The 25,324-nt window shown below is 37.8% G+C and overlaps 1 protein-coding gene across 8 annotated transcripts in view; it reads left to right on the top strand.

Moving 5' to 3' along the window:
- WASF3 (WASP family member 3) overlaps positions 1 to 25,021 on the top strand; it is a 74,787-nt gene extending 49,766 nt beyond the window's left edge. For 7 of the 8 annotated variants that reach the window (XM_040584367.1, XM_040584371.1, XM_040584366.1 and 4 more), the window contains 7 exons: positions 3,831 to 3,965; positions 8,044 to 8,197; positions 10,291 to 10,408; positions 16,547 to 16,722; positions 19,499 to 19,762; positions 21,327 to 21,697; positions 22,426 to 25,021. In XM_040584367.1, the coding sequence (XP_040440301.1) occupies positions 3,831 to 3,965; positions 8,044 to 8,197; positions 10,291 to 10,408; positions 16,547 to 16,722; positions 19,499 to 19,762; positions 21,327 to 21,697; positions 22,426 to 22,583 (1,376 nt within the window). In that variant the 3' untranslated portion in view covers positions 22,584 to 25,021. Of the gene's footprint in view, positions 1 to 3,830; positions 3,966 to 8,043; positions 8,198 to 10,290; positions 10,409 to 16,546; positions 16,723 to 18,464; positions 18,632 to 19,498; positions 19,763 to 21,326; positions 21,698 to 22,425 lie in introns of all 8 variants that reach the window. The other variant, XM_040584372.1, reaches the window with a different exon arrangement.
- Positions 25,022 to 25,324: the final 303 nt, after the last annotated feature.

The raw sequence follows: 25,324 nt of genomic DNA, 5'->3' as shown, positions 1-25,324 counted from the left end.
GCATGCAGGCCTGAGCACACTGCATCCAGCTTTTTGTCACTGTGCTTTTTACCACTCCTAAATCAGGTTGAGTTGGGAAGTTAGTTTTTTTGGCATTAGCTATTGTGCTGGAGGTACTATGAGTAGGCAGATAAGAATCAAGACCTGGTCAATAACAGCCTACCACTTTTGCTTATTTAAAAAAAAGTGTGTGGGAAGCATGATTCTATTGCTAATTAATCCAGTTACAAATGAGTGGGTGGAATCACTGTCTTCTGCTCCATGTTGTGATAAAACAGTCATGTCCAGGGTGAATTCTGATTTACAAAACACCAGCTAGTTCTGCAGAACAATTCAGTCCTTACCTAGGACCCTGAGGAGAGCATTAGTGCAGCGCTGGCTGCCTTTAGTCCTAGTGTCACCTTTATTCCAGTGTCCTGTAGAACTGACACCTGAATGCCAGGTGATGACATTGCTTTACTTTTTGATAATGCATAGTCATGGTGTGGAAAATTGTAACAGTTTTAATACACCGTAAATTTTTCTATTAACCTGAATGTGTTCTTCCATGTAATTGTGCTGTGGGACAAAGAATGCAAAGGAAAGCTGTACTTCTAAAACTAAAATATGTGAAGGGAAACTAGTTAAAGTAATAAACAGTGTTGGGTTTTTGGTCTTCAGATAAGCCAGTGCCATTATTGAATTCCTCTTCTGTTGAGCACTGAGCGTCTTGACTAGTGACAAAAGATACCTTTGGTGCAACGTATTCAATGTGTTAATGCACACCTTCTTACACAGTATGTGAAAATCAATTGTAATTAATTCAGGTGGTGTCTAGCATCTGCTAGAGACATTATAAACTGGTGTGGCAAGATGATGTTTCATGTAATTACTGTAGAACTTGGGTAGAGGTATTTCAATTATTTGTGAAATACTTATCTCCAGAAATGGTCCCACAATGCCAGGAAATGTATTTTGTGAGCAATCAAATATACAGAAGTGAAGATGATGTGTGGAAGTGCTAGAAAGAGGCACTTCTGTTAATTGACATTAAAACCTATTGAGAATGGGGATTTGGTGAGGCAGCGTCATGATTAAATTTCCCCTCAACTGCCTCTGTGGCTGGAGGGAGCCTTGGAAGGAGAGACTAATTCCTTTGGTGTTTTTTTAAATTGATATTTAGGTTGTCCCTATGTTGGGAAGCACCTCATGCTTTTAAATGACTGTCTTATAGTACCAAAATCGGCTCTTAGGTTAGAAAGATACATACTTGTAATGTCAGATAGTTTCCCCCCACCCCCACCCCCCCCGGCTTGTTTCTGTATTATTAAAAATCTATTTAAAAAGATGGTAACGTAGAAAAGATTATAGAAGTATTACTTGATTTCTGAAACTTACTGCATTATGTTAATCAGAATAATATGTCTAATATTGCTGTACCATGTAGCTGATTTTACTGACAGGAGACTGACAACCTGTCTTTCACTTGTTTTAGAGTAGCAAGTGTTTTATAAAAAAATCCAAATAGAATACAATATTAAACGAGTACGTTCCCACAAATCAACATCACAACTTGTCTCCTGAAAGATAACTGATAAGCAAGCACCTGTCTGCTTGACTTCTCTAGGGGTACTGTGTTTAATCTTAGAATGCAGCAGTCCTTCAGCAGGCTGATTTCAATATATTAACATAAACTAACAGCCATTAAAATTTATTGATGTTTTGAGCTACAAATACTTGTGACTGAAGAATGTAGTATCTTGTTTATTTAGCTGAAAAGTTGAAAAGCTTATTTGTTCCATAGCTCAGAATAACCTCTTCATTTGCAGCAACTAAATCAAATGGGGATTATAACTGAATCTCAACTAGGTGCTGACAAGCACTTAGAAAATGGTTTTAGTGTGAAGGTGGTTGAACACTGGCATGGGTTGCCCGGAGAAGCTGTGGAGCCTCCATCCTTGGAAGTATGCAGAACCCAACTGGACACAGTCCTGGGCAGCCTGCTCTGTTTGACTGTGCTTTGAGCAGAGACTTGGACTAGGTGATTTTCAGCCTCAGCTGTTCTGTGTTTGTGTGACTTCTGTTTTGGAGGGGGAGGAGATTAGGAGCAGGTAGGCAGCACACCTTGCCATTCCACCTTCCACATACATACAAAGCAGAGATCGGATACACCAAAATATCTACCCTTTTGGGTTAGTTATTGGCTGATCTAACCATCTAGTGAAGAAATCTATTACTGGTAAGGTCCTCCACCCAAGGCAAGTCAATCTTTTTTTTTTTTTAATTTTATTTGTGATTAACAAACAGTGCTTTCAGGTATTGGTTAGTGGTACTAGTGTTCTCCTCCTCGCCCCTGAGTAAATGATTAAAGAAAGGAAAAGCTTCTGTCGACTTCCTAAGTTGGGCTATTTTTTATTTTGAATTATGGTCTGTAGGTGTTCACAGGATGGCATCTTGATTGGAATTTTCATTGTTCTGTACTTTTCTTTGTAAAATATTAAGGTTGATTATAGGACCTAACTTCCTATGTCAACAATTGCTGCTCTTTTGGAAGTTACTGTTGCTTAAGTGGTTACCACATATTCCATATTGTTCCAACTGTTAGACAAAGTTTCACTTTCCCTGTCCTCTCCATTTCTGCTCTTCAGACTTGTCTTGATATAGGACATAACAAAATGGGTTTAATTCAGAAGTTGGGTTTTTAAATTTATTTTTGTTTAACAAACATTGTTAAATGCAGGAGGCAGGATTTTCCTTTTTGCACGGAGAACTGATGGAGTGTGGATGTCTTGAGAGGGGTGTTGGCTGCAGAAATTGTGGAGGGGAGATCTTAAATGAAGCAGCAGTATCTGGGTAGGAGGGACTGAGACATAAGTAGGTGCTGTCAGTTGAGTGAACAGGAGTAATGATTTTGAGTGGAATCTGAAATTTGTTGCTGAAGTTCTGGGCTAGGATAAGTGTTAAATTGGGAATTCTGATCCAGAGTGGTTGAGAGGTTCATACCGAGGCAGAAAGGAAAGTCAAGCTGGATGAGGATGCCTAGTACTTTGGGAGGTGGGGGATCTAGGAAAGGAATGGGCATGCTCAAGGCTCCGTGGACCAAGAGGGGATTGAGTTTATCACGTGGCACTCCTGTCCACTGTAGCACTTTCAGCCTGCAGATCTGAACTGGACTATCCACTCTTATAGTGGTTAAGGAAGCATGGCAGCTGAAAGGGACGCTGAAAAGGTTGTAGGCTCCTCTTATGTGGTATATGAAGTCCAGGCTGGCCATGGGTAAATGCTGTCTTTCCTCTACGAATGTTCACTGTATGAATATGGCTGTCACTGCAGTCATTGGAGAGTAAGTGGGCTGCCTTGCATGAGGATTCTGGTTTTTATCTGTTTCATTCTGCCTTCCATTTTGGTGTAGGCTTGTGCTTACGCTCATAATTAAATCTTAATGGCTGTGAATTGTAAGGTTTTAGACTGAAGGATTTACTTCAGAAGCTTTTATAGACAGCAGTAACTTTGGGCCTTTTATTTTCATCACAGAGGCAGGTTTTAATGATCAGTTATATGTCAGTTGGCAGTGGTTCTGCTACATAAGGATTAAAATTTGGAAGTCTCACTGGTTTTTTTTTAAGTTGAAGGCTAACCAGAATGTCCAGGAGAACAGACTTCAGGCAGCATTTTTGGTATATTTTGAGACTTGTAGAAATCTGTTGCCCAAAACTTTGCTGAATGACAAGTTGTGCTGTTACAATCCTACAGCTACTGTGTTTTATTATAACTTCATAATATTGAAGCCATTTGTCGTATGTTTTATAAGCCTTTAACAAAGGGATTTCCCTGTCTATTTTCTTACACAGGCAAACATGCTGAAGACATATTTGGTGAATTGTTTAATGAGGCCAACAGCTTCTACATCAGAGCAAATTCCCTTCAAGACAGAATCGATCGCCTTGCTGTCAAAGTTACCCAGCTGGATTCAACAGTAGAAGAGGGTAGGTAATTGCATGAAAGCGTTGAGCCAGAAGTGATGTTGACAAAACCACAGTATTTAATTACACAACAATCTCTGTCTTTTCAAAGTAATCCTGAACCAGTATTTCATCTTGGTTTTTTCAGTATGGCAAGCTGGGAAAAATTGTGTTAGCAGAGTGAGAAAAAATATTCTCAAGTCATAGAACTGTCCTCATTTTTTACTTATGTGTTGCTTCAAGCAGCCTGTATAGTAATGGAGCCATTAAGCTGCCTTTTTCACAGGGGAAAAGATTAGTTTCTAGGCATAATAAATCAGAAGTCAGTAAATCTAGACCTTACTGGAAATAAGTCAGAATATTGGAAAAAGTTTGAGACAGTAGATCTGCTTACTTATTTCAGTGTAGGGTGGTCACGAACTGTATTAGTCTGTTCTGCAGTCATCCGAGATCTCACAATACTCTTTATTGCTGTGAGACACTTTGTGTTTACATCAAGTAAGTGAAATTCTCTTGGGGGTTCTAGTCGTTAGAAACAGCATTTCCTTTAAAATGCTGTTACATCCTCAATTGCTTATGTATTTGGTCATTCACTTCATAAAGGCACAGTAAAAACAAAGGATTTAAGTAAAATCACTGCCTTGTTCAAAAGTGATTATTTGGGTAAGTAAAATACATGTTTCTGTCTCATTCTAAAAGCTGTAGTGTGCATGTTTGCTTCCATGTTCAGTTACATGTCTGAGCCAGTCACTGCCTGTACTCCCTGTTTAGGTGATTCCTGACTTTCAGAAAATGTAAAAGCTTGTTACATCAGGACAATAGTGTAATATTTACTCAGTAGTTAATACTACTTGTGATATATTTAAATAGCAGTATGTATATTGTATTTAATATTTATATTTTTATAGTGTTATATATTTAATACTACTAATGCCAATATTAAATATTACTGTTGATATTCAATAGTGTAATATTTAGCCTTCTATTTTTAGCTTGTTACTATCCAAAAACTATTACATCTGATTTTTTTCTGGTTTTTAAACATGTCAACAGGTAGTGTGTCGCAGTTGATACTAGCACCTTTCTTTTGCTGTCTTAGAGGTCAAGAGCTATATGGGGTCACTGTTCAGCTTAGTTTTTGAGGCATGTTGTAGTGGTAATATGAGCAAACTAGATGATATTCATACATTGTACTTGCTCTGTGCTGAAGGTGGATGATGTCAATCCTCATGACTTTCAAGTCCAACATTTTTGAAAAAGCAGTCCTCATCAGAGGCTTTTGCTTTTGTTTCTTCTTTTTTTTTTTAACATCTCATTTGTATTATGCAATACCTCCTGGCCAGTTTCCATACTTTGGAGAGTATTTAAAAGCAGCCTGTTGGAAGGAGAAACTAGTGTATGGACTGAGAATTTAATTAGTTTTTATTTTAAATTGACAGCAGTTACTACTCTTGCATTGCTAGTAGTCTTTCACATTAGTAAGCTATATATATACAAACTGCTGTTACTTTAGTGTCAGTAGGAAATTTTACTAGCTGTTCTGCTGTAAAAGTTGAAGTCTTTATAATTCATTATACTGTCACACTAAATATATTTCTGGGTAGCTTAGGCATTTAAGTAAACTGCAGATTTCTAGGTTGATTTTTTTAAAAAAAACACCTTTGGGTTTAATTGCATCAGTGATTTCTTACACTCTTAGATATAAGTAATATACATTTTAGATACTTAAAAAATATTTTTATATATACCTAATATTACAGTTGAAAAAAACCCTTTAAAATAGTTCAGGTTAAATTTCCAAAGGCATATAAGTAACTTACACTAAAAAGCTCCAGAAAAATGGGATTTGAGCTCTTTTGAATGTCTTTGAATGTCTGTCTTCAAACAAGAATGTAACAATTCAGATGTATGCATCTGAAAAAACTGTCTGAAATACCTTACTGGTTTACTTTTATAAGCAGGTTTAAGTAGAAAGTAGTTTCTCAAAAATTATGTTTTGGTATTTCAGATGACATAGGTGGGAGAATGATGTTTTGGAATGAAATGTTCTATTTCTAATATTTTGCTGCTTGAAAAGCTGCAGAAGAATCTAAGTGGTCTTGGGGTGAGAGGCAAGACCTCAGCACAGACAGCAGAAATAGTTGGGTAGAAAAGTCGGAGTGGGATATGGTTTCCATCGTGACAAAGGGTAACAGTGTACCTTACAGGGTCTCTATCAGAATTCATGCCTTTCTGGTTTTGCAGGTCATTGATATGTTATTTTTTTGCCCAGTATTGTTCAGTTATCATATGAAATTCTCAGTTTGTTCTTGAGACTTGATAAATTAGATAAATGGGCAAGAAATTAGGTGAAATGTCAATGCGTATAAAAAGAAAACAAGCCAGTGCATTTTGTTTGCACTACTCTACAGCTTACACCATTGTAAAACAGTTGGTTTAGTTCAAGAAATGGTTAGTGCCGTTGCAAACAAACCGGTGAGGACTTCAGTGCTCTGTTCAATTGCAGACAAAACCTTGTATTTCAGTTTGCCTGAGGATGGAAGATAATGTGGAGAGGTTACTACCACTTTTAAATTGTGATTGGCATTATCTGAATCTTTTTAGCAATGGTCCCTCCAACATGGGAAAATTAGGCTCTCATTAAGGATGAAAGAAAGTCTTGCTACAAGTGACAGGAACAATTAAAAGCAACTTAAACCTTTTATCTGGGGCAAAAAGAAATAAAGAAAAGCCTGGTATTGTTTCCCTCAGAATTGTGAACATGAAAAGATAAAATGGAAGTATGTTACTGGACTGTATAAAGAAGGTAGTATTTCTCTCTAGAGAGATGAAGAATATTTAAGATCAAGGGATCTTAAATTATATGGAAAGATTTTGGAGGTGAACTATAGTAAAAGGTATGGAACTCTTTCACAGGAAATTGGGGAGGACATAATTTAATTAAACTTAGAATGAGGTTGAATGTATATGGATACCATATGTAATTATAAAATGTGCTGTATGAGAAAAATACCAGACGTTGTGTTTCAGGCTTGAAGCCAGTCTTTCTGCTATTAGAAGTCCAGGTTAAACCTCATTAAAATGGGAGATTATTGAACATCTGCATGTGGCAGGATCCTTGCATCATCTTCCAAGACACAGTCCATGATTGCATTATTTTAAGTGAAGTTCTGGACCAAATGAGACTTAGAAGTGCTGGGCCCTGCCCGTGGGTCACACCAGCCCCAGGCAGCGCTACAGGCTGGGGCAGGGGGCTGGGAACTGCCCGGTGGGAAAGGGCCTGGGGGTGCTGGCTGACAGCCGGCTGGGCATGAGCCCCCCGTGTGCCCAGGTGGCCAAGGGGCCAGCAGCGTCCTGGCTGGTGTCAGAAACAGTGTGGCCAGCAGGGCCAGGGCAGTGACCGCCCCTGTACTGGGCACTGGTGAGGCCGCACCTCGAACCCTGGGGTCAGTGTTGGGCCCCTCGCTGCAGGAGGGACGTCGAGGGGCTGGAGCGTGTCCAGGGAAGGGCAGCGGGGCTGGGGAAGGGGCTGGGGCACAAGTCCTGTGAGGAGCAGCTGGGGGAGCTGGGGGTGTTCAGCCTGGAGAGGAGGAGGCTGAGGGGAGACCTTATCGCTCTCTGCAGCTGCCTGAAGGGAGGGGGTAGGCAGGTGGGGTCGGTCCCTTCTCCCAGGTAACAAGTGACAGGACGAGAGGAAACAGCCTCAAGTTGCACCAGGGGAGGTTTAGAGTTTAGATTGGATATTAGGAAAAATGTCTTCACAGAAAGGCTTCTCAAGCACTGGAACAGGCTGCCCAGGGAGGTGGAATCGCCATCCCTGGAGGTGTTTAAAGGACAGTGCAGATGTGATGCTTAGTGACATGGCTTAGTGGTGACTTGGCAGTTGGACTTGATGGTCTTAAAGGTCTTTTCTAACCTAAATGATTCTATGATTCTGTTTCTCATTTATTATGGTATTTCTTACGAGCTTTGCACTTAAATATCATGATTATCTACTGAAGGAAAATTCTTCAGTTTTTCTCCTGTATTTTGCTGAAAATGAACTTCGTTTATCCACTTACGTTAATTTCAGACCTGTGAAATATATTTTTGTTTCTAACAGTATCATTACAGGATATCAACATGAAAAAAGCATTCAAAAGCTCAACTATTCAAGATCAGCAGGTAGTTTCAAAGAACAGCATTCCTAACCCAGTGGCGGATATTTATAATCAGAGTGACAAACCACCACCTCTGAATATTCTTTCACCTTATAGGTATGGAAATACTCATTGTTTATGTTCTTGTACTTTGCCCTGTATCTCCTAGTTGTATGCAGAGACTAGTTATGTTAGGAGGGAAAAACTGTATTCTTTGTCGAGATTTGTTTTTTTCAGGGGCTGCCCTGTTCATGGAAACATAAATTGCTGGTATCATACTTAAAGTTATAAGCTGCACCTGACAAAAATCATCATATTTCAGAATAAGTGTCATATAGCAGCACAGGATCAGAGAGTAAGGGCCACTGATTATGTGAAAAGTTAAAAGAAAATTAATAATATTCTAAACTGCTTGCTTTGTTTACCCAGAAAGCTGGATTTGTTGCTTTTGCCTTTCCTCTATTCTCTCTCATACCCCCAACATACACATGTGCACACACACAATCTTTACCTTTTCTTTTCCTCATTACTTACTGGTGAATTAGAGAGTAGCAAGCAGGACTTTGTCTCCTGTTTTCTTTAAGTTTATTGTTGCTCATGAAATGAGTATAATTTGTCCATCTGAAGAGTTGTGGATAGCATGTTTTTACTGTGCCCTTCAATTTTTGAGAGGCGTTAGGCTGTGAGGTGTCTGTGTAAAGCAGGCACTCAATCTGCAGTAGATTATTTGATCCTTTTTTCAGAATGACATAGCAGAGGATTTTCAGTGTTTTTTATTTTAAGAGCTTTTACTTGGAAAGTAAAATTGTTAGATTTGTAGCTGAAGGACACGTTTTTGTGCTGCTGCTACAGACAGTGGTGGTGATTGTTTATAGGCATCCAGCTAGTAAGAGTTGTTATTGATCAGCTGTTCTGTGGAGCTCTGTCCTAATATGTATCTGGATGACATTGTCAGTGACCTTTATTGTTGTTCCTGTTTTATTAGGGATACTTTAGTGAAATTTACGTAAATTATATTTTCTGCTAAGTCCTTTACACCTGCTGAATCTTAATTACTTGTATTTGCCTTGAACAAAACTTAAATGAATTTCAAATTGTATTCTGACCAAAGCCAGAGGGGTGGAAGAGTGGCCCCAGTACCACCTTCAGCAGGTTAAACATTTGTAGCAAGGAGATCTAGCACACAAAAAGTAAGAATGTTACGGCTGTATGACCAGATAGTATACAAGATCTGCTGTCTGTACCCTGCTGCAGTGGTTGTAAAGTTTCTGCGTGCTGGATCTCCATTGCTTTTGATCTTGCTGGTAGAAATCAATACTCAGCTGCCATCAGAATTTGCTCAGGAAGAAATTAGGACCCACAGCCAAAAGTTTGACTCTGAAGGACACCAGTTTAGCAAGCTAGATTGGGATCACTGCTGTCTGGACCGTGCCAGCTGCCCTGCCATATTGACTCCCCCTACACCTGTTGTTTTCCAGGAATTTAGGATATTAGAAGATTCCCTATACCCAGGTCATGGGGTCAAATTAGGATTTGATAGCATACTTTTTTTTTTTTTTTTTTTTTTGTGGCTGCTCAGTCTGGGTGTCCCTGGCTCCTGCTGCCAGTTGCAGCTGGCAAGCCCAGATGAACTCTGTCTCAAATCCTCCTAGAATAGTCTGGTAGGATTCAACCTTTCAGTTGCCACCCCTTTCCTAGCGTTTCCCCTAGTTAGAAGATTCCCACTGAGAATAGCAGCTGTCTTGTGCTTCCTGTCATAAGGGCGAAGGTACTCAGACCTGTCTGGATTGAGCCAAGTACTCCTTTTCCCGTTCTTTTGAGACAGTTGAGTTCCATTCTTAAGCTCTTCTTTCCTCTATACATCCTGTCTTGTCACTGATCTTCTTGCAGCACCAGCAAATTTCACTCTGGTGAGCAGGCTGGTGCAGGAGCCCAGTCAGCTCCTGCTAAGGGCTGCTGAGGCACAGCCTGGGAGCATGCCATCCCGCCAAAAAAGGGCTGGGGATTCCTCCCTTTTCCCCTAAAATTCTTGGTATGAATCAAACCAATAGTAAGCTGTAACTACCAAGAGTGGCATTTAATGCATTTGGCAAACAGTCATCCTGTAATGCAAAAGAAGGTGAAGCTTGGGTGATGATCAAAGGTGAGTTTTGTTGGTTTGAAAAATACTAATTTGTATTTTCTTAGCTTTTCTTCTACTGTATTTCCAGGGATGATAAGAAGGATGGATTGAAGTTTTATACTGATCCTTCATATTTTTTTGATCTTTGGAAAGAAAAAATGTTACAAGATACTGAAGATAAGCGAAAAGAAAAGAGGAGACAAAAGGTAAAAGCAGAAGCATAATAACAAATGTATGTATTACAATTTTGTATATGGTTGTCCAGGCATAAAAACTTCTAGGTCATACTTTGTGTGCATGAAAAGACTGTTCCTCTCTATGTGGCTGTAGGTTCAGTTGGTTTAGTTTTAATAGTTCATGTGATCTATGTAAAAAAGTTGGAAAATTACATTTTAGGAGTACTGTAGTTACCTTCCAAGATACTTTTTTTTTTTTTTTGTTATCCTTTGCCAGTATCTGCTTATTAGTACTCAGCAAAATGGCCCTGTTATGCTTTAGAAAAAGGCGCTGTGATTGGATAGGGGCGAGGGGGCAAGCGGAGGTGCAATTTGAATTATGGTTTCCTTTGTTTTCATAGTTCTTTATCCAGCAGCAGCATCTCCTGTAGGAAAACATAAGCTTATCCAAAAATTTGTTGGATATTTTAATTTCCTGATAGTGACTCTTTCCTATGCCTGTTAAAGTTAGTAAGATGGTAATACACAGCAAAATTATTCTGGGGTTCAGCAACAAGAAAAGGTGGATTGTAGGAGTAATATTCTTTCCTCTTTTTCCAACAAAAAAAGGGGTTTTCATAGCAAAGTGTTTTCAGTCCTGGAATATCTTAGCGGTTTGATCCAAGTTCTGTATTCTGATGCAATCAAGATTTTCTTAATGGATTTTAGTTTTGAATGAAGAAATCAGTAGCTACTTCTGCAGTTTCTTTGCAGTGACTTTTTTATCAGATCTGAGGACTTAAAGATTTTTTTTAAGATAATTCTGAAAAATAAAAAGTGAAGAAGGGAAGTTTGAAGGAACAACTGCCTATCTTATCTGGCAGAAGGTGCCCTTTTATATAGGTTCAGTGAGAGATAAGGGATTTAAAATAAAAGGAATCCAGATGATGCACAAACTGCTCAGAGAAAATGGAAGCTACTTAGTTTTCAGTACACATACACACATACATACAAAAATGTGTGTATACCTTTGTCATATATATTAGCAGGTATCATAATATATCAGCATATATAAACATGTATTATACACATGTATGTACGTCTAATACGTGAATATACATGCTAATGTGTATTTGTGTATATACATTATGTGTATAATGCATGTGTATATGCATGCCGATATATATGGCACCTACTTAGAAATCAAGTTTTAGGGTGTGACTGGGAAGCTTTACTATTCTGCTTTTATAAAATTCTGTTAATTCCTTGTTCCTGTTGCTAGGCAAAACTTTCTGACTACAGCATTTTTAAACGTGAAGACTTGGTTTAACTAAAACATTTTGTGAATTCATGATTTTAAGAGTTCTGGAAGAAATAAATTGGGTCTTCCCGTTAGGAGTATAAATCAAAAATGTTTTCTGTTTTGACAGGTATTTCAGTATTGAAATACTAAATAGAGTTGGAAAAGCTGAGTAGATGTTTTCAGTAGAAGTTACTGTCTAAAGTAAAGTATTGGAAAATATTCACCTGGTTATTTGTATAATAGTATATAAATGTATATGCAAGGTTATAATCCCACTATATTCTCTATATGGTAAGTCATAAAGCTGATTAAAAGATTGGAAATAGTTAAAGCAGCTTTCATTGTCTAGTTTAGTTGCTTTTTCTAGATTTTGTTTGGTATTTCTCTTTGAAAAAATATATAGGGATAACTGCCCCCTTTGGGGTTTTTTCTCTCACCTTTTTCCTTCAAATTTAGATCTTTTCACGAGAGAGGGATAAAAAGAAACTGTCAACTAGTAATATTTTTGTAATATTCTGATTTAATATTAAAAAGGAAAAAATACAAGAGCTTTAAAAAATTTTAACAATATTGCATGAAAATTCTTTGATAGATTTTTACAGAACCACTATATATATAAACTTGCTTTTAGATTATATTTTAAGCAACACATCTCACTTATTTCCATCCATGGTGTATTTTTTGTAATTTTAATTGTTTTATTACAGTCTACACACCAGATGTAAAATATGCTCAATTCCAGTCATGCAGGATTATAGGCACACATCACAGAAATACCCCTTGATAAATTCTACCTGAAGTGCTATTTGATTAAATATATAACAAGACCTACTAAGAAAAAAGCTGCATAGATTTGAATTTGCATGGATAGGTGTCACTTGACAGGAAGAAATCTGGTTTTTAGCTTTCTAGAAGCTGGTGTGCAAATGAGCTTTTTATCTTCTGAAACCTGTAGAGAGCTGTAGGGTTTGGGTGAGATGTCTTTCAGGCACCATTCATTCCACAGATTGCTGAAGTCAGTTATTTTCTTTTCTTGTCCTTACGATAACAGTGACCAGGAATGAATCCAGAGCATCTATTAATTTGAAATCTACTAAGTGAAAATTCCTTGTGCAATTTGTACTCTACAGAAGCACAAAATATGAATGTTGTTGAGAAACACTGCAGGTGAAATAGATGTGTATCGTTCAGTAAATTATAAACTAGACATCCAAATGCAGTCCGACTCAGCTGACCAAATGTTTTTAGTCTCAATTTTTCAGGTGGTCAGTGAAGCCTGAGAGTACTCCTTGCACTAGAGAATCAGTTTTCCAGTACTGTTTTGGTAATTTGCCTTAAATGCTTGAGCTGTTGCAGCAGAAGGTTTGTCAGAACTTTCATTTTCCTGCCTTCAAATATCATACTTATTTATTGTTTCTGTATTCACTTTAACTGAAGAAGTCTAACAGAGGCTTTCTCTGATCTGGCTCTTTCAGGTGAACTTTTTCCTCTGAAGAAAACTGTAATTTTAAATCTTTTAAGTTTAAAATCTGTGGTGTAGTCTCTGTGTTTTTTTCACTGTCAGATTCTCAGTAGATCTAGATCAGTGCCTAGGAGTTCAATTAAATTAGTTTTGACTTTTGCATGTATTTGTAATGTTCTGAATGGAATGACTATAGTAGACCAGTTGTTAGCCATTGCTTAACCCAAGGTAGCTTGTTTAACTTTGCTTTTTATTGTTCCCCATTTTTTCTGAGGAATGAGTAGTTATTTAAAGTAGTAGAAGTATTTAAATTTGGAGGGCTTGTATTTCAAAAATCATTCCTGATGACTTGTGATTGATAGAATCTTGGAAATCTGTGAAGTTGGGAAAACACTCTAGGCTCTTGCTTCCAGATTTTTTTGAAAGTATTGCAAATACTCACTGAAGCTACCTTGTTACTAGCTCTAATTCTTCATTGAGAGACCTGAAGTATCATTTGCTAACTCTCGATGCGAATATCAAACTTAACCCTTTTCGAGGGCTCTAATATGTTTGTTGTGTTTGCTGAAATAATTTCCTGCCAACAGCTGAACCATGTATGTGTTTTCTGCCTTAACCTACAGTATCCACTTGTCTGCCACAGCTTCTATTACACTTGGTTAAAGGAAGTAACTCTTCTTATTATTAACTTTTGTAAGAAATACTTCTAACTATAGTTATTTTGAAAGGCTTCCACTCCCCTAGAACTGTCATTGCCCTAGGTAATAAAACTAGAGCTGTCACCATTGTTTGTCAAGGTAGTTAAAGTATTACTGGAACAACTTAAACCTACTCTATTAGAGGTATATGTAGTCAGAGGTGTATATATAGTTTTGTCAGCTGCTAGTAATTGGCCTGCCTCACTGATTTGGAAGGAGTTAAATGTTTTATAGATGTATTTGTATATTTAGTCCAAAAATTAATTCCAGTAGGATTTAGTATTGTTCGAGTAAAAGGTTTCCAGCATACTCACATTAACACGCTTACAGATGCTGGTTTGGAACAACCTGTCCAACTGAAATCTGATCCAATAAAAGCAGAGTTAGCTTTGTGGGGTTTTTTTGTTTGTTTGTTTATACATGCATATGTATTTACCTTTTTTATAAAAAATACAGTAATCTCTTTGGAACCAAACTTTTAAATAAGTGATTATATGTAAGCAGCCATGTAAGCACTCCTGGTTGTACAGGAGTTGTATCAAAATGATTGTCTTTCAAGCAGCATCATACGTTGCTCAAAAGGTGGCTATTTACTTTATATAGAAACTTGAAAGAAATGCAGAGTTGTGACCCTTAGGGGATGGAGTTACTATTCTGTGAAGACTAAAGCATATTTTCAGTTAAAAGGCTTACTTATCCTTTCCTCTCAAATCTGTCAGGATTTAGTAACAAAATCTTAATAAATGAAACAGAATAAAAGTCAGAAGTTAAAATAAATTATATTTTGAAGCAATCAAATGAAAAAGACAAATATAAACCCTTTTAACAGGCATATACACAGGCTGCCCAGAGAGGCTATAGAGTCTCCTCTGGAGACATTCAAAACCCACCTGGATGCAACTCTGTGCAACCAGCTCTAGGTGAACCTGCTTTAGCTGGGGGGGGGGACACACCTTCCAACCTGACCATTCTGTGATATTTAACCATTGCAGTTAGCAAAACTTCATGCATTTAAAATAAAGCATGACTCAATCTGTCTCCCTTCTGCGCCAATTCCTGTATTGGGAAACTTTGATGTGAAGAAGAGATACTAAAGGAGAAATGAAACCCTTGCATAACCTGGATAAAAAAGGGTGTGATTTAAAAAAGTTTGGGGAGGAAGGTGATTTTATAGGGAGCAATTAAGAACCAAAGTGATGATCTTTACTTAACATGAATCAGATAAAAATCTCACTGCAGGGGCCAGGAATGAGCAAGTGTTGTCAGAACATTTGGATGCTGAGCTTCAAAAAGACGTTTCCTCTGTCATTCTTAATGTTAGCAGGCGCAGGTTAGCAGGTCCCTCATATGGACATGCGTGAACAAGCAAGAGATCCAAAACAAGGGCAAGCAAGCCATTTGATAATTTTTTGTTGGTTGCATAATGCCAAATACATTATTTCAGAATTACTTACTTGGTGGTGATTGACAGTTGACATAAAATACCTATGCTCATCTGTGAAGTACTCCCCCCACCCCTTTTGGCAAGACTGCCTTTCCAGCTATTATCCCTTACTTTGAAGGTAGAGAATCCACCATAAAATGTTTGCCTATCAGCATTTTACGAAACTCTTCCCTAAATATAATCTAATCTGACTGCATTCTCAGAATATCGGTATCATTGCTTCTTGAGAAACTATTTTTCTAGCAGCTAAAAGCCCATTAGCAATATAATAGATAAAACGTTTAACCTAGTTACGAATTAGCATTCTAAGATGTCAGCTCTAAAGCTGATTAAAAAAAAAAAATCCAACACCTTCGTAGGTGTTGAGAAAAGGAGTAGCACATAAATACCCTTCTCAGTTTGGAGTGAGAAAACGTGTAATATAAAAGTGAAGCACCAATATGGTTTTTATATTCATACTGAGTAGTCAGAACTAGGTTAGGACAACATTTCAGAGGTGTGAAAGCATTCAGTCCCACTATTAGAAGATCTTACTGATAGCTAAACACTGATACTGAGCCTGAAATTATATAGAAAGATAGAAAAAACTAAACGGACTGATCTGTCACGAAGCTATCAAGCTATAATATATTAGTGGCCTGAATATTGCTGACACATTGCAGAGAGGGTTAGTGTCATTCATTTTTATATAAGGTAACGGGAAACAATGATGAGGAAAAACTAGGAGGAATTTTGGTAGTTAATCACACGTAAGAAGGGAGAGGAGGTTTAAAACAGACAGAAAATAATTTCACATATGCTATGAAATAGGAAAGTGTTTTCCTTTTCCATACTTCTCTAAGGCCTCAGGTGATTGTGACCCTAACAAATAACCAAAATAACCCTGAGCATATTTAACATATTCTCGTAAGATTGATTTTCAGGAGAAGGAAATTACAGGTGCTTCGGGGTGGTCTAGATAAATGACATACAATGTCAGAAGAAGTTAAACTTAAGCTTTTTAAATCGGTCACATTTCCATATTGGGAAAAACAGTAGGTTGGCAGCACAATAGCATGTGCATCCTAAAGAATGGCAAAGCAGCAGTCTTGCTTAGAACTCACAGGTTCATAGAGTAAGGAGATACTCTCATTTTCAGTGCAGAGAAATTTTATGGACTTGCCGGCTTTATCTGTAAATCTGGTCTTATTTTCATGCACTCTTAACTGCATTTTAACCAGCTTTTTTTCCTTTCCTTTTTTTTCTCTCTTTGCATGCTTTATTTCTTTTGTTTGAACATTAGGAGCAAAAGCGTATAGATGGCACCACCCGTGAGGTGAAAAAGGTTAGAAAAGCCAGGAACAGACGCCAGGAGTGGAATATGATGGCATATGACAAAGAGCTTAGACCTGACAACAGGTTGTCTCAAAGTGTGTACCATGGAGCATCTTCCGAGGGATCACTGTCCCCAGATACTAGGTCTGTTTACAGCAAAGCTGTTTGTTATACCACAGTTGTATGTTCAGAACTACTACGTAGAACTAGGTGTTTTTACAGGTTGGGAATAGTTAGAATAGACAAAACGTACAATGCGCATTTTAAAGTTCTTCTCAAAGTCATTTTAAAGCATAAATAACATAAAATTCTGTAATGATTTTTTTCTTTCTCAGCTTCAGATGGGCATTTTGTCATCATAATGTTACGCACTATAGTGAAATAAGTCTTTGCTGCATGCTTTATATTTGATCATGAGTAGTTGTAGTCACAAAAGCATTTAAGTCTGTGTCTGCCAGATGATGTTGGTACCTCTTTCTTCGTGTCTAGTTTGTCACGTTACACTGCTGATAGTTTAATAAGTACTTTTCTTTAATCTACTCAGTTGAACATACTTTTGCTTTTAACAGAATGCTTTAATGGGGGAATAGTTCAGCTTTATTGATGTAAAATTTGTCTACAAAGCAAGCTACAAAACCAGATGCAACGTTATTGCTTGAAATAGCAGGGATCTCTGCTCAGGGGCACGCAGCAGAATTCATCTTTGTTGACTGAGACTCCCTTTGAGCTCAGTGGGGTTTACCTAATCCTGGTGTGCTCAGAAGTTTTTTCACTAAGCTGGTCTCACTAGAGGATTTTCCCACTTTATTTCCTTGGTCTGTCATGGTTAATTGCTAACAGTAATATTAGGAATCAATAGAATCTACTGGTAAAAGTGTGTGACAATTTAGTGTTTAAATTGTTGAATGGCTATTTTGGGGAAGTAGCCACCGCTGAAAAAGTGTGGCTCTTTAGTCCACTGTAATTGAAACAAAAAAATTAAATTGCAGCTGTTGTTTAAATAATATATTCGGACCCACTCTCTCTAAGATCCTTTAATGACCGATTTTTTTTTTTCAGTTTCTAATGCAAAACACTGACTCCTGTTAGTCTTGATGAAATATTGCAGACTGACAAAGCTTTCCATAGGTTGACATGATAAAATTACATTGGTGTCCAACTGTCAAGTGCAGGACGTGGATTTTTTTCATCATGAGTTCCGTTTCACGTATTTTAAGTCTTTTTCTACCCTTAATACCTTGCTTCCAGGATTCCTGAGTCTAAATAATTGAAGTGATTATTTTTTTTTTTTTTTATCTCCCAGCAATGTCAGCATGTTGTATTTGGATGTTTGCAAATACCCATAATATTTGCAATCTGTAGAATTTTTTAAGCAGAAATTGTAGGATACATTATTATATTCGATATAGGTGTTGTGGTATGGCTTGTCTTGTACTTATATAAGCTTTTCAAATTTTATGATGTATAGAGAACTATAAATTTCGGTGAATCAAATATCAGCGATTGAGTCCTGAAATCTGTGTTTCACATGCATGAAGGATTAATTTTGTGAGTGGTGGCGAGATGGAGAAGAAAGGCTTTCTATTTTTATCTTAGGGTAGTCTTAGCTGTAGGAACTAAGCTACAGAAAAGACCCATGCATGTAGAAGTAAGTACTGGTTTCAGAGCCATTTTTATGCTGACAGCTACTGTATGATCAGTGTTTTATCTATAAGGTCCCAAAAAAGTGCATTTGGCTATATTGTGATTCTTTTTTAATGCTAAAGTGAAAAAAAGGCTCATGTTTCTTCTAGCTTGCTAATTGTAAAACTTACGCATTAGACGTTGACATTCAGGTGTCCAGACTGGCAATTTACAATCTATTTGTTATACTTATTGTGCTTCAGAGAGAGAAACACAAGCTGAATCCAAACAGAAACCAGCAAATTAATGTGAGAAAAGTGAGAACAAGAAAAGAAGAGTGGGAGAGAAGGAAAATGGGTATTGAGTTCATGAGTGACGCAAAGAAAATGGAACAGGCAGGAAGCATGAAAGAGGACAAAATGCCCAAAGGGTTTGTCATTTTGTTTTACTCAAAGCCCTGGCTTTTTGTTGCTTACCTTGCTTCCAGTCTTACAGATAAGTGCATCAGTTTACTGTGTTCACTAAAAGCCAGGCTGCACGATTGTTCATTACTAAACCAACTATTTGCAGTAATGGGATGAAGAGATTCTTTTGCTCCCTCTCTTGGGCTTATTTGACAGAGCATCCTAGACTTTGTATCTTTATGAACTCTCTGCTCAACTAATATTTACATTTCCCAGTTTCTCTAAGCCTTTCCAGCAAAATTAATTGTGCAAACACAATAAAAAGCATTTTCTAACTTTCGAAATTGGTTTTCTTTGCTTTGGTAAAATATATTCTTCTGCATAATTGTGAGTGCTTGCAGTATCACTTTCCTTTTTCTACTGCCGTTGTTAACTTAAGGCAGGCCTGGTAAGTATTACGATTTCAAACAATGGACTGTCAAAATCATTGACCAAACCAATATGCCACTTTGTGGCTACTGAAGAACTCTAAAATCTGTAGAAAGCTCTAAATGTTTCTTTGCCTTTTTAAAAGTCTGCAGTATAGAAGGACATGCTGCATGCAGCTAGTGTGCTGAAATATTGAAAACATTCAATTGCAGTCCTTGTATGCTGACCTGTCAGACTAATTTATTTTCAAGTCATGTTAAACTGAACTGTGATTTTTTGTTGTTGTTGCATTTGCTCTTGTGCTTTCTGTGGACTTACAAGGGAATGGTGCTTGATAATCAGGGAGTCCCGTTGCAAGAAAAATAGTTCTGATTGCATTCTTCCTAGCTTTTCTTGTGAGCTATTTAGATAATGCCCGGTTACACTCACATAATCTGTTCTGCATCCATTTACTTTAATTTTAGGTCCCATGCATCTGATGTTACAGATTATTCTTATCCTGCTACTCCGAATCATTCCCTCCATCAGCAGATAGCAATGCCTTCATATGGAACAGGAGATGGTCCACAGTACATGGCAGCATCCCAAAGCCATGAGCATGAATACAGACCACCTTCCACCACTGTACGACATGCTACTTTAAACAGACCTCAACAACCACCTCCACCTCCACCCCAGCCTTCAGATGGCCAACATAGCTCAGTACCTGTGGTACCAGCAGAATATGGGTAAAACTCCTGATTTATTCCAGTGGATTCTTGACAGAACTAGAGGGTTGCATGTTTTTCATAACCATCATAACATATAATGCATACACACAAAAAGACCCCAAAGACATTAATTATCTCCCTGGGGAGGACAGAATAAAAAATTAAGTGAAGAAATAATGAAGGCAGAAATGATGAACCGTGCATTGAATGTGGGGAAATCAATATACTTGTAAAATATTAAAAAGGCAATAATTTTCCTGTAAAGTGGAAAAAAGTTATAGTATAATTTGAATAATACTTTAAACTTCAGGAAACATGCAGATGAAGTATTGCTGAATGTGATGAATGTGGCAGTCCATGTTGAATCCCTGAAATGACTTTTTAAAGGGGCTTATAACAGTTGGAAGGGATCTCCTTCAGATGCAGATTGAATGCCTTACTGCCACAGACACCTCCATAATTCCAGATATGAGTTTATCAAATTCCTATGTAGATACTTGACCTGAATGCATTCTGAAGGAAGGCTTCTCCAGAGTACTTGCTCTCCAACAGCAAGAAAACACCTGTTTTCTAACCAGTCCGTGCCTCTGTTCTTTTGCTTAAATAGTTTAGGCTTTCAAGCTGTAACCCCAGAGAAGTAATCATTCTTGCTTGTGTTGCTTTAAACTAAGCAAGCCAAGTTTTTTCAGCCTCACTCGATGCGTCTGGGGGTAGCATTTGCTTGATTCATGACTGTATCATGCTGTAGATGACTCAGTTATGCTATGATTGACTGCTCCAACCTGCATTTTCTATGTTATTTCCAGTTTATAACAGAAATACTTGTGCTTAGTCCCCAGGTACATGACCATTGACATGTATCACTGAATGTCATTAGTAACTTCCCTTCAACTCCCATCTCCTATATCTAGTTCTTAACCTATTTCATAACTCTTACATTAATTCCCATTTTTTCTGCTCAATAATCCTTCTAATGACATTTTAACAAAGAAATTAGCTTTTCCCTGTTCCTCCTCCTCAAAGTATCAATCAAATATATCAATTTAATTAAATAATGTTTAAATTGATAACCTTCACTAAAGAAGCACATGAGATGCATGATATACCTTTGGGTAAATCTTTCCATTCGTATTTTCCATTGTCCTCCATGCCTACATCTTTTATTATCTCTTTAATATTTGTCCTAACACTTGGTCTTCCATGGAAGCGATACGTGTAGTCTACAGTTTTTGTTGGTCCCTCCTTTGTCATAGGCGTCGTACTTAATATTCTCACAGATAGAGATTTAGTAACAAATACAACTTTACACTTAACTAGGCAGGAGTATTAAGATAAAAATCTGACTTTGTTCGTGGAGTGCTGAAAGGACACTACCTTCAACTTTGTCATCTGCCTTAAATCTCAATGTGTTACCAGTAATTGACAATTCATATGTTTATAATCACTTGCATATTCAACTCAGCAGTTTAAATTCCTTTTGATTTTTGTTTTAGCTGAGGGTAAATGAGAGCAGTTTAAGGGGTGATGATTCTGTAAGGCCTAACTTTCAATGCATTAAATGTTTTTGTTCTGTTTTATATAGGATGCTTCCAGCTCAGATGGTGGATTATTACAATCCTGCCGGTCCTCCCCCTCCTCCTCCTCCCCCTATGATTCCTTCAGCACAAACTGCATTTGTTAGTCCCCTTCAGCTTCCTGTGCCACCTTCCCATTCTGGACTGGTGACTGGCTCTACATACGCAGCTACTCATCCTCCTCCTTCTAGTGGGCTCGTTGTCACTGCTCCTCCTCCTCCTGGTCCCCCTCCTCCCCCTCCAGGCCCTCCTGCAGCAGGTTCGTCCCTCTCTTCCTCCCCAATGCATGCCCCTCCAGCTACAGAGGCAAAACGTCACGAGCCTGCGCAGCCGCCAGTAAGTGATGCACGGAGCGATCTTCTTGCTGCCATTCGAATGGGTAAGTAGGCGTGTGAGGTTCAGATACTTGTGGGTTTTTTTCAATGAAAGCACTGTGTTTTCCAGTCATCTGAGTTTCATGGCTTCTGTTCCCACCTGGGCAAATGTCATTGACAGCCTAGTTAACCACAGGTACCACACAGCTAACGTTTGTCAGCCCTGTCTTTGAATCTTTTTCTAATGCCTAAATGTGCAGCTTTGACAAACATGTGCTAGTGTTTGTGGGGACATAATCAAATGAAAACAGTGCTTGTGTTCATTGCATAAAGCAGCCGGTAGATGTACGTGGATTTTTGTTTCTGTTCAGAACCACCGAGTTATCCCAACAGCAGGCTTCAGCCCGCTGACTCTTTCACCATTGATGAATGGTGGTTCCTGACTTCGTTTACAATAGGGAGCTGTGGGTCTAATGGTATTTCCAAATACAATTACGAAAACTTTCATCTTCGGATCAAAAGGACCTGTACAGTCTTGAATATTTACTTTTAACATATTGTTGACAGTTCTAAAAGTCTATAAGTATTCAGGCTCTGAAAATGGATTCCAATCTACCTTTTTTGTCTTCTTCCCTTCCTTGCTTAGGGAAGCTCTCTAACTCAATGATTTTTTTTCCCTTCTTTTTCCTGAATATATTGTTAGAATATATTGTGACAAAACTCATCAGTAAACAATATGAAATTTAAAATCTCTTGTGCAGAAAACTTTGTCTCAGAGTGATTGTCTCTACAGGAATCCAGCTGAAAAAGGTACAGGAGCAACGTGAGCAAGAAGCAAAGCGAGAGCCTGTTGGAAACGATGTGGCAACCATCCTTTCAAGACGCATTGCCGTGGAATACAGTGATTCTGATGACGATTCAGAGTTTGACGAGAACGATTGGTCAGATTGAACCTGGTCCAAGCCCAGTGGCAAGTTCATTAAATCCTTGGCTTCAGTGACTGCTTCCTTAGCAAGATGTAAAGCAGGACGTTGACATGTATTAAGGCTAGTGATCGAAGTGCTAAAATTGAATTGGTATTACTCAGAATGCTGTAGCTTAGCAACTCTGGTAAATAATGATGTGATTATGCTTATGCAGATCAGAAACTTGTCTTACTTTCAGTATTTACCGCGTAATACTTAAGTGCCACTAAATGTAGCAAATCATGTGCTGCGTGCAAAATATGCTGCAGTTGTTGCACTGTTACAGAACCAGCATTTTATTTTACTTTCCTGATCTTGAAGGGATAAAATATATTTTTTGACTTTTCGTCTTACTCTTTTAATTATGTAAGCAACTTAGGTACTTGTGAATTGGTCTGGTTGTTAGTCTTTGAGAGCAGTTAACTATATGACCGAGTGAAGTGTTGAGTTCCATAAATATGACTTAGCTTTTTTTATTAGTTACTAATTATGCCCACCTTAGTCTATTTTTATTCACTTCTGGGCTTAGTTTTTTTTGCATACAGAACTGATTTTCTATAATCTTTCTTTTTATCTTAAAAATGAAGCAGCTGATGAAATATGCTTTGAAGAATGAATCCACGTGATCCAAAATAAACTTTCTCTTTTTTTGAGCAGACTGGATAAGTTTGTAACAGTACCAGCTCTAAGGTTGCTGGCTGCTTGTTGGGTAGGGTGCTGGGTGTCTCAGGTAGGCTGCAAATGCATGTCTGTGTTACAAATGAAAGTTAAACTACCTGTAGAGCTGTTCAGTTTTATGATACAGATCAACTAGATGCAAAGACTTCAGGATAGACCTGATTAAAGCCATACGGTTATTGCAGTGTAGAAATGTTACTCTGTTATTACTAAAGATTGGAACAGTCCAGATCTAGCAATCAGATCCATTTCACAACTATTAAACTTGGTCTTTATGCCTGTAGGTATAGATGTTTGTAAATAAGTTCTGTTGTTGTTGATTTGTACATGTACATGACAGGTCGTTTTAGGTTTCCTGTAGCATGTTTACTCAAAACTACTATTACTTTGAATGTATTTCTTTCCCAGTATATCCCATTGATAAAACATCGGCAGTTAAAGCAGTTTTAATGGTTGTTTAGGTACTATGCCATAGATACACACTTTTTTTTTCCCCCTCCTTCCCTAGGAACAGTTGCTGTCATACAGTCTGCTTTGGCTGTCTGTTTTCTTTAAAACCGGTTCCTTTTTTCGCAGTATGGTATTAAAAATGGGGGTTTGGGGGTTTTTTTTCTCTCTTCTGGACTGAGTCAGGCTGCTGCTTTGCCTAATGAGGCTTTAAAAAATATATTCATAGCAGGGGAAGAGTTCTTTCCTTACCAGATTACAGTTTTAATCTTTGTAACTGAAGTCTGTGTAATTCCAGGTCTAACATTTGGTAAAGCTCCTTTGTTCTGTGAGGTCCCATCTGTTAAAAAAAAGTATGTAAAATAAAAAGAGAAATGGAAGATAATTATTTAACCTGTGTTTTACATGATTAACAGTTTTAGTCCTGAGAATGTAAGTCTGACATGATGTTTGCATGCAAACTCTTGGCTACTGCATTGCTGTTTAATTTGCATATGATTTTTCAGTCTGTGGTGGCTGTCTTTGGGGTGGTAACATGCTGCCTCAACGTGGGTGTTAAAATCTACCACGTAAAGTAGGACCAATCTCTGCATAATGGTGAGCAGCTACAGCTCTCGGTAATCGGTGGCAGCTGAAGGGACCAATCTCCATTTCGCTTGGAGCTGGTTTTGTCTTTGCCTTAAAATACAGAGCTGCTGCCTGCTTTATTTTGTGTCCTGGAGTCCGAGGTCTGTGTGTCCACCACACAGGACAGAATTTAGGCCATAGCATGACGGTGGATTTCATCACTGTATGAGATGGTTTGTTCTTATCACGGTGTGATTGCGCAGTGGCTTGCAAAATGTTTCTTTGGACTAGTAGGCTAAAAGTGCAACCAGGACTGCAGTGTTACATCGCCGTATAGGTAGGGACAATACGCTCAGTATTCTTTTAATACGTGCTGAAATGAAATATCTCAGCAAAAAATTCTTTCCAGTCTACTGAAATTTGATATGACAGAAGATATATTTTATGAGCACAGGAGTTGGGTGTCTAAAATTTTGCAATTTGTGTTAATTTTAAATAATAAACATTAAACAAGCTATCAGTTGTGACCAGTTAAGATTGTGTAGATTTTTCTGTCATAGTAGCCAACCTGTTTTTCTGGACCTGCAATGTTGTCATTTTCTTTTCAATATTTTATTAATAAAATGTGAATTGAATTTAGTGATGTAAACTAATGTTATTCTAGGCTGGTTTTATCAGTTTTATCATACTTTCGGTTGTAAGTAACAAATATGAATAAAATCTCACTTTTGAGCCTGTGTTTCTTTCCTTAGATTAGTAAGATTAATAGCAAAATCTTATCCCTTATCGATAAATAATGGGAATGAAAGTGTAACGCTTCCAAGTGCTACCTGTGGTCCCAGGAACCATGATTTTACTGGGATAGAGGCTGGAGTCTACAAAACCAGACTTCTTTAAGGTATTGCTGCTCCTCCTAACATGCTTACTACTTTGTTCTTTTGCAACCCTGATTCAAGCTCCAAGCTGAAGTTCTTAGCTGCTGTAAACAGGTATTAATTTCCTCACAGGCAGCTTTAATTTTTATTTTTCAGTGCA

Source organism: Falco naumanni, chromosome 2 (assembly GCF_017639655.2).
Source record: "Falco naumanni isolate bFalNau1 chromosome 2, bFalNau1.pat, whole genome shotgun sequence".
NCBI lineage: Eukaryota > Metazoa > Chordata > Aves > Falconiformes > Falconidae > Falco > Falco naumanni.
This window is presented reverse-complemented; position numbering and strand designations above follow the sequence as displayed.